The sequence below is a fragment of the Silene latifolia genome, chromosome 9 (assembly GCF_048544455.1).
Source record: "Silene latifolia isolate original U9 population chromosome 9, ASM4854445v1, whole genome shotgun sequence".
NCBI classification, from domain to species: domain Eukaryota; kingdom Viridiplantae; phylum Streptophyta; class Magnoliopsida; order Caryophyllales; family Caryophyllaceae; genus Silene; species Silene latifolia.
Window position 1 is genome coordinate 24630282 of NC_133534.1, and position 9733 is coordinate 24640014.

Here is a 9733-nt window from a genome sequence, read left to right on the forward strand (position 1 = left end):
TCTTCTCTTCTTATAATAATTTCTGCGTAAAGATCATTATTTCGTTCCTAGTCTCACAGTTCCGAGTGGGCGAAACTGCGTGGAGACTGTAGTGTTATCCTTGGGAAACTACCGGCACTAGCTGATCGCCACCACAGTCGTACCGGAAATATAGTTTTCAAGGCAGTGGCTCGCTTACCACGGCACTACGAATCGGGTTATATTTCTTCTGATTTCCTTACTGTACATTGTTACTGCTTTATTTACTCCTACAATTTGAAAACTATATATCTGTTGTTGTTAATTGCTATAACAATGTCGTCTGTAATATCCAAAAATGTTCCTGAGTTGCCTAAACTTGAGCGTCTAGATGGTAACAACTACAAATGTTGGTCACAAAAATTACTGATGTACTTTGAACAACTTAAAATTGATTATGTTCTGTTTAGTGACCCTACACCTGCTGTTACCGAGACTGCTGCTACTGCAGAACAGACCCCTCCTGTTATTTCTGCAGTTAAGTCGAATGAAGAGGCTATTAAGAAGTATGATAAGGTTAATAAAACTGCTAAGTACCATCTACTGAACAACATGACTGAAATCCTGTTTGATTTATTTATGATTCATAAGTCTGCACATACCATTTGGGAATCGTTGAAAAAAAAATATGGGGCTGATGACGCAGGGAAAAAGAAATATGTTGTGGGTAAATGGTTGGGATCTCAGATGGTCGATGGGAAACCTATCATGGACCAAGTACATGTCTATGAAAATCTGTGTGCTGATGTAGTTAATGAGGGGATGAAATTGGATGACATCTTCCTGGCCAATTTTCTTTTAGAACGTTTTCTCCCTTCCTGGTCAGTATACCAAAACCACTTAAAGCATAAGAAAAAAGACCTTTCACTCCAAGAACTAGTGAGTCACATGAGGAACGAGGAGGCAAACCGTCTCAAAGACAAACCTGTTATTCAACCTTCGAATGCCACTGTTGCTGCTAATTTGGTTGAGTCTGGTGGTCCGTCCAATTATGAGAAGTTCAAGGGTAAGGGAAAGGCCAAGGTTGGTCAGGGTAAGAACCAGGGTCCTGCAAAGAAGAATGGTCCAGGAAAGCATACCAAACCGGTTCCTAAGATTCAGAAAGCTGCTAAGGGTCCTATTGTCTGCTATGTTTGTGGAAAAGCTGGTCACAAACCCTACCAATGCTCTGAAAAGAAATCTGCTGAGGCCAATGTTGCTGTGACTGGTGATGTTATTGCAGCTATGGTTATGGAAGCTAATCCGGTGGGTAATGTTGTTGAATGGGTCTTGGATACTAGAGCTTCGAGACACCTCTGTGCTGATAGGGGTTTATTTGCTGAGTTTGAGGAAGTTGCTGATGGGAAATGCGTCTACATGGGTAATTCTTCATCTGCAAAGATCACAGGCAAAGGCAAGATCTTTCTCAAACTCACCTCGGGGAAAACACTTGCTCTCAGTAATGTTTTATTTGTACCCTCATTGCGTCGAAACCTTGTGTCTGGTGCCTTGTTAAACAAAGCTGGTTTGAAACTTCTTTTTGAGGCTGACAAGGTGGTAATGTCGCGTAATGGAAAATTTGTGGGCAAGGGTTATCTTTCTGGGGGTCTTTTTTATATTGAACACTGATTCTGCTATTAATAATATTGCATCTTCTTCTGCTTATATCGCTGAGTCTATTGATGTTTTGCATGGTAGGTTAGGTCATGTGAATGTGGATTACATTAAAAAACTTAGAACAATGAGTTTAATTCCGAGTTTGACGAGTCAAGAATTCTCTAAATGTGCTAGCTGTGTTGAGGCTAAGTTTACAAAGAAGCCTAGTAAACCTGTGACTACTAGGAACACGAGTCTTCTTGAGTTAATCCACACCGACCTGGCTGACTTTAAAAATGTTGCAAGTAGAGGTGGCAAGAATTATTATGTTAGTTTTATAGATGACTGTTCTAGATACACCCGTGTCTATTTGCTTAAGACTAAAGATGAAGCAGAATAATCTTTTATAAACTTTAAGAATGAAGTTGAGAATCAACTTGACAGAAAAATTAAAAGGGTAAGGTCTGATAGAGGTGGTGAGTATATATAAATCCAATTATCTAGCTGACTTTTGTGCTGCAAACGGTTTAATACATGAGACTAGTCCACCTTAATTACCCCAATCCAATGGTGTAGCTGAACGTAAAAATAGAACCTTAAAAGAAATGATGAATGCTATGCTTTTAAGTTCTGGCCTATCTAACTATATGTGGGGGGAAGCAATTCTTTCAGCTTTTCACATTCTTAACCGTGTACCTCATAAGAAAATTGACAAGATACCCTACGAGATTTGGAAGGGTTATCCTCCTAACCTGAGCTTCCTTAGGGTATGGGGGTGTTTGGCTAAAGTAGGTTTACCTGATTTTAGGAGACCTACCGTTGGACCTAAGACCTATGATTGTGTGTTTATAGGTTATGCTCAAAATAGCTCTGCTTATAGATTTATGTCTTTAAGTGACCGCTCTATATCTGACGCTAGAGATGCCGAATTTTTTGAGCATGTTTTTCCTTTTCAGAAAACTGTTGTACCATCTCCCAGTTTATCTGTTGCATCTCCTGATTTGTCTTCACATGCTAGTGCTAGCACTTCTATTGATGTTTCTGTTGAACCAAGAAGAAGTAAAAGACTTAGATGCCCAATGAATTTTGGTGATGATTATGATACAACTATGTTGTCTGAACTTGGATACACTGTTTGTGCTAGTGATGAGTTTGTTTCAGCTTTTTTAATAGAAGATGACCCAAAAACTTATAGTGAGGCAATGAAATCCATTGATACTAATTTTTGTAAAGATGCTATTAAAAGTGAACTCGACTCTATTGTGTCAAATCAAACTTGGGAGTTGACTGATTTACCTAAAGGTAGTAAACCCATTACAAGTAAATGGATCTTTAAAAAAAAATGAGACATGGCGGTACAATAGAGAGGTTCAAAGCTAGACTTGTAGTTAGAGGCTTTACACAAAAGAAGGGTATTGATTATTTTGATACTTACTCTCCTGTGACCAAAATTTCGACTATTAGGACTCTTGTCGCCTTAGCTGCTATTCATAACCTTGTTATACATCAGATGGATGTTAAAACTGCCTTTTTGAATGGTGAACTAAGGGAAGAGATTTATATGTCTCAACCTGAAGGTTTTGTGATTGCGGATCAAGAGAATAAAGTGTGTAAACTGAACAAGTCACTTTATGGACTGAAACAAGCACCTAAACAGTGGTATGAGAAATTTAACAACACTTTGATAAGTAATGACTATGTGGTTAACAATTCTGACTCATGTGTTTACTCAAAAATGATGGGATCTGATTGTGTAATTATATGCCTATATGTTGATGACATGTTAATACTTGGTAATAATTTGGAGGTGATAATTAGAACCAAAGAATTTTTGTCATCATAATTTGAGATAAAGGACTTAGGAGAAGCTGATGTTATCCTAGGAGTTAAGGTCATCCGAAACCCCAATGGAATCTGTCTAAGTCAATCTCATTATGTTGAAAAAGTGTTGAGAAAGTTTAACTGCTTTGATGATGTGCCTGTTAGAACACCCTATGATCCTAGTGTACCATTGTGTAAAAACTTGGGCAAGAGTGTTTCCCAAGAAGAGTATGCTAAAATCCTAGGTAGTGTGATGTTTTTAATGAACTGTACTCGACCAGATATTGCTTATGCAGTTAGTAGACTGAGTCGCTATACACATAACCCTAGTAATGAACACTGGAATGCTCTTCGTCGTTTACTAAAATACCTAAAAGAAACAGTTGACTTATGTTTGCATTATAGTAAATTTCCTGCTGTGTTAGAAGGTAGGGGTGAGCAAGTTTAGGTCCGGACCGGAAAAATGGACCGGACCGGACCATTTGGTCTGGACCAAACCCAGACCGAATGTTTTAGGTCTGGTCCTCGATCCTCATTTTTTGAGTTTTCGGTCTTCGGTCCGGTCCGGACCAAACCCGGATATTTTAGGTCCGGACCAAATGGACCGAATTTTATGTTTATAAAGACTATCATTAGAATATTATAAACTAAATTACCATTTTATCTTCACAAGACATTATAAATTAATATTGAGTATTTTCTTCTCAAAAACAATCGTCTAATTATTCATCGACATTTAATTTAGTGAAACTTAAATGTAATTATCATACACTAAATAGTGAAAGAATTAGTTCTAGGTCCATTTCGGTCTAAGACCGGACCGGACCGAATATTTCGGGTTTGGTCCGGTCCAAGACCGAAAGTTTTAGGTCCGGTCTTCGGTCCACAAAAATTTTATTTTCGGTCTTCCGCCCGGTCCGGTTTGGTACGATCCGGTCCGTTCTTGGACCGATGCTCAGCCCTATTAGAAGGATATTGTGATGCGAACTGGGTTGCAGGTAACGATGAGATTTGTTCTACTAGTGGTTATGTCTTTACCATGGGTGGAGGAGCTATATCGTGGAAGTCCTCTAAACAGACTTGTATCGCACGCTCTACCATGGAATCTGAGTTCATAGCTCTTGAGTTGGCAGGGCAAGAGGCCGAATGGTTTAGAAACCTTCTTGAATTGTTTAAATAAGATACGGTCTAAGTGATTGAATTGTTTTATTATTTAGATGAAATTATTGTTTAAGGAAACAATTGCATTTGAATGAATAATTTATTATAAATACAAGATGTTGTGATTTATAATTGGTAAATTATTTTGGTTCAAGTAATTATGAATTACTAAGTCGATTTTGTATATGACGTATTTTTATTAATGCGTTGATTTTTAATATGTTAAAAATGCATAACAATTTTACATGACATGTGACATGTGACAAATTGACAAATTGACAAAGATAAAATGGAGTCCATTTTATCTTAAGTGGACCGAAATTAGGAGGGAGTATGGTGTTTAAATTGTGTTATATTATTTGAGTGGAAAACAATATAATTACACCTAGCCATAGCCATGCAAGCCTATGTTTTCTTGGATAGAAAAACTTGACCATGCATTGGCTCCCGCTCTCTCCTTCCCACCGGTTTTTGAAGGACAAAATAGAGAGTTTTTCTCTATTATTTTTCATTCATAATTCACACAATATTTCTAGTGTAAGAAATAAGAAAGCTCTCTAAGAAAACTAGAGAAATAAAACTCCAAACTTCTCCTCTCTTAACCGAAAATTAAGAGATCAAAATAAAGATTTTTGTGTCAATTTTATTTAAATTAATATTGTTCTAGTAATAATAATATTAATTTTATTAAGTTGTTACCTTGGGTATTATTCCTTGGGAGGGATTCTCTACTTGAATCCTTGTTATTTATGTTAAAATTTATAAGTTACCTTTCAATGAGTCCAGTAATTTATGACACCATGTAAAAAAAATTAATTTTTTAAGGTTGTTTTTTTATTAGATTGTATAGATTTTGTACTATATTTTCTATGTAAAAGTTTGAATATCGCTTTGTCTTCCGGCAAATAAAGTTAGTAAGTAAAGACGAAAGAGCAAATTAATGCATAACGTTGAATTATTTCTCTTTTTTTTCCTTCTTTTTTTTAGAGTAATAAATCTCACAATGTAAGGAGCTTAAAACATATATTAGCATAGTTATAAACTTTAATAAATGCTAGTCTTACTATATCAGATTATCATCTATACCAATTTGTCAAAAATTCTAAATTTTTTTTTTTGCATAAATGATAAAATGAGTTAAATAATAGCCTACTACAAATCTCATTGTAATCTCCTATGTGTTATAAGACATGCATATGCATTAGATAATATGACATGTACGCATAAATATTACATGTAGCCATTATCTATGTCAATAGATTTTTTTTGTCCAACTTGTTAATAAGATTGAGATGCTCGCAACTCCAATTTCATTCTATGATAGCTATTTTTCAAAGGAAAATGATGAATAAAAAAACACATACCCAAATAAAACATTCATTTGAAAGTTTCTGAAATACTAAATTTTATTTATGAATCTAAAAACAATTAGTCATTCACATTCATATAGTCAATTTTGTACTTAGTTTATAACATAGTATTGAGTGGAATGGAGGAAATATTTATTTAAGCAATTCTAGTATTTCTCTTCTTCAAATAGTCTTCTTTCTCTAATGTGTGGGATTTATCTGTATGCATCCCTTTAAATTTAAGGACTATAACGAATTTATCATGATGAAAGCATGTCATAAAATAAATTGCTTAAACAAAAGGGTAAAGAGATGACGAAATAACCTTCGGTCCTAGCAAATACGGCCTAAGAACAATATCAAAGTTGATATTCGCCTATCAGTTGCACCGAAGACGATATGAGAAATGCCCTTTGATTATGCTAGAATCGATCCCCAAATCAACAGATTAATTTTAGGTTTTTTTGTGTTTTTCCGATGAGAGGAGGCAAGGTTGAGTTAGGGCAAAAATTAGGTTAGAATGAATTCACCCATCTCTCCCTCTTAAACCGTGTATGAGGGTAGATTAGGGTGGATTTTTCATCCTCTAATTTCCGGCCCAATTACCGAAATAATAAGGAGTTTTAATTCCTTATTTTCGGTTTCCAAAAATGTAAAAATGTGTTAAATATAATTTGTCATCTAGTGAGGATCGATCCCACAACCTCTTGGTTTGAGTACCCTCACTATTACCACTATTACACATTCATCTTGTTGATATTAAATATAACCGATTACATTTAATTACGAATTAACATATTAATTCGTCCAAGCTAACATTACATACATTTAATTAAATATAACTTATTATATTCAATTTACGAATTGTGATTAATTCGTCTCAACTAATATTATTTAATCTTCATTAAATAATTGTCTCATCAACACATTGACTAACTGTTTAGTCATATAAGGCATCAATGTGATTATATTTCTATAACCACATCTCTCAAACACATCCTATAGGTGTGACCTTTAGGGACCAGTTGATCACCGCCATCTGTATGATAATAACGTCAAACTTTCTAGCAAGCCAACCGTTATTAGGTAATCGTTAATCAACAGATTAAAATACGAAGTATACCCTTGTGAACCTGTAAGAGATTTACAAATGTTATCACACTAATTTGTACAGGACACAAGCTCCAACATAATGAACTATCCCTAAAAAAACCCACTGAGTGATTAATAAAAAAACAAAATGGTAGAATTTGATTTATATATGTAATATTAACCTTATCGTTATTAATTTAAGTTTTCCCTTAAATAATGTAAGAAATAAGGTATTGAATCATAAAGATGTAAGTATATTTACCTATGAATAGCACAACTCCACAAATCTTGATAACCCCTAAATGAGAAAAAAACAACATATATGTGAAAGTTAAAAATGTGAAAATTACTTCATAACCAATGAAACTTAAATATAAATAAATAAATTATTAATTTAAAACCTTAGTACACTTACCTTGATGTTGATACATTGATAAGAAAGATTATTGACACATATATATAATTCTTTTGGTGATGGGGGTAAAAAAATTATTCGCTTGAATTTCGGCTCACACATTTTGCCTTCCATCAAACATTTATAGCCAAATGGGGATGCGTTTTATGACTTTTGGTTTTTTTATTATTACGAAATTTAATATATACATAAATATTTATAAATGTTTTATGAATTTTGAGCATTCATTTTTTATTATTAGCAAATTTAATATAGACATAAATATAGAGTAATGAGAAATGAAATATAAAAGGTTTACTTTTTTTTTTACAAAATCCACGTTGCATGAGAATTGTTTAGGGAGTTATATTACGAACTAAAAAATGGTAAATATTTTGTCTTCCCTTTTATTTATAAATCATATTTATAGATTTACATATGTATTCAATTTAATGAAACTAGTTTTAAACCCGTGCAAAATTGCACGGGTATGTATTTGGGCCGAAATGAATTTTTTTTAATGTTTATTTGTTTTTGCATTTCTATTGTACCTATCTAAATGGTCTAAATCAACAATGTACATAATTAATGTTTAAATTTGTTAAAAACATGTCTTCACATGCATTGCTTTATAAGGAAATAACGTAATCTAATATTGTCAATAAAAAATGCATACATAGAAAACTGTACAATCGGATAAAAGAAAAATACATCTAATAATCAACTTTAACAAATGCAAGTTATTCTAAAAATTGAAAAATTTCATGATACACTACATTAGTAGTCGTAGTAGAAGTACGCATATCTGAGTCACAAATTAAAATTTTCAAGCCTTCTTTTCGGGTGACCCTGGAAAGTGCGACATAAAGCTGGCCATGACTAAACACTGGTCTTGGAAGATAGATCTTGACTGAGATAAAGACTGGCCTTGACTCTTGTTTATCGTCATTGCAAAACAAACAGCGATGGGGAATTGTCTTCTACTGAAACGTACCGGAAATTTACTGGTGTCCGATGGAGTAAGTGTTAGTCGAGCAATATGCACTCTATCACCTTTATGACTACCAGTTAAGACAATACATCTTATCACGCGTGCCCCCAAATCAGTCACAATTAGTCTCGTGCCGTTACACAACCCACGTGATTGATCAATGTTTCGCAGAAGCATCACCATAGCACCAACCTTCAACTTCAACTGGTGATTCGGGAGTCCGGCACATTTAATACTGTTGAGGAATTCAATAGAGTGAATGTCACCACCACCTGTACCTCTGTCATCACTACACACCTCATCGGAGCTTAAATAAATTCTCTCATCCTTTTCAATAAGCGACAACACATATTCATTTACTGATTCAACAATCTCGTGAGTAGGGGCCAGGATTGCCCTTTGTTGGAGATATTCCGGATTCCACAATTGTGCTAGCAGATCCGGATAAGTGACATCTACTAATGTCTTAATAGGATTCGTCACATCCTGAATTAGTAAGTCGGCTGGTAATTCTAGATCAACTTCTCCATCATTTTCACCACTTTGCTATACCATCTCCAATCTCCAAGAGCCATTCGGAGAATTTTCGTAACTCCTCAACATTGTCAGTTGAACTACCAACTTGCAATCGCATATTTTTGGTCAATCTAAGTACCTATAAGTGGTATACGTTTTAAATTATATAAATACAGTGCGACAAAAATAATTTAACTAAGACTCACATAAAACGGTAATATTGATATGTAAAGAAAAAAATATATATACCTTGCAGAAAGACCATAAATACGATGAACAAAGGGATGCAGCCACAACATCTGCTCTACTTCCTTTTGAAACAACCGGTAATGTCTGTCTAAAATCACCCCCGAATACCACAACTTTCCCACCAAACGCCACTTCAGCATTTCCCACGTCCAAAACACGCATAACATCTTTTAAACTTTTATCAAGGGCCTCAAAGCAATGCCTATGAGTCATTGGTGCTTCATCCCATATTATGAGTTTAGCACGTATCAACAGTTCAGCTAAATCACTGCCTGGCTTAATTCGGGAGCATATGGAATCCTCCGTTACATTAATGGAAATTCCAAACCTGGAATGAGCCGTTACACCACCTGGTATCAATGTTGCTGCAATTCCACTTGACGCAACAGCCACAACAATATCGCCCTTACTCCTGAAACAGGCACACAAGGCTCTCCAAAGGAAAGTTTTCCCAGTTCCACCATATCCATAAACGAAGAACACCCCTCCTTTGTTATTTAAAGCAGCTTCCATCACTTCATTATACACAAACCTCTGCTCGTCGTCATTGAAGATAATGAATCTCAT

At 34.9% G+C, this 9733-nt stretch overlaps 2 protein-coding genes across 2 annotated transcripts; one reads left to right on the forward strand and one right to left on the reverse strand.

Moving 5' to 3' along the window:
• The first annotated feature begins 294 nt into the window (after positions 1 to 294).
• Positions 295 to 2676, forward strand: LOC141600734 (uncharacterized). Its single transcript, XM_074420980.1, has 3 exons — positions 295 to 1024; positions 1163 to 1378; positions 2612 to 2676. The coding sequence occupies exons 1-3, from the start codon at positions 295 to 297 to the stop codon at positions 2674 to 2676; spliced, it is 1011 nt and encodes a 336-aa protein (XP_074277081.1).
• A 5560-nt stretch (positions 2677 to 8236) lies between these two features.
• On the reverse strand, positions 8237 to 9733 carry LOC141600736 (uncharacterized). Its single transcript, XM_074420981.1, has 3 exons — positions 9167 to 9733; positions 8954 to 9056; positions 8237 to 8832 (listed from the first exon to the last, which is right to left on the reverse strand). The coding sequence occupies exons 1-3, from the start codon at positions 9731 to 9733 to the stop codon at positions 8237 to 8239; spliced, it is 1266 nt and encodes a 421-aa protein (XP_074277082.1).

Bases quoted from the DNA above. Each gene is read 5' to 3' on its own strand.
- LOC141600734 (XM_074420980.1), top strand. From the start codon at position 295: ATGTCGTCTGTAATATCCAAAAATGTTCCTGAGTTGCCTAAACTTGAG. The intron at 1,025-1,162 runs GTAAGGGAAAGG...TTTGTGGAAAAG, and splicing joins CAATTATGAGAAGTTCAAGG to CTGGTCACAAACCCTACCAA. The intron at 1,379-2,611 runs GTAATTCTTCAT...TTCACATGCTAG, and splicing joins TGGGAAATGCGTCTACATGG to TGCTAGCACTTCTATTGATG.
- LOC141600736 (XM_074420981.1), bottom strand. From the start codon at position 9,733: ATGAGATTCATTATCTTCAATGACGACGAGCAGAGGTTTGTGTATAAT. The intron at 9,057-9,166 runs GTATATATATTT...TACCACTTATAG, and splicing joins ATTTATGGTCTTTCTGCAAG to GTACTTAGATTGACCAAAAA. The intron at 8,833-8,953 runs GTATAGCAAAGT...CGGATCTGCTAG, and splicing joins GCTCTTGGAGATTGGAGATG to CACAATTGTGGAATCCGGAA.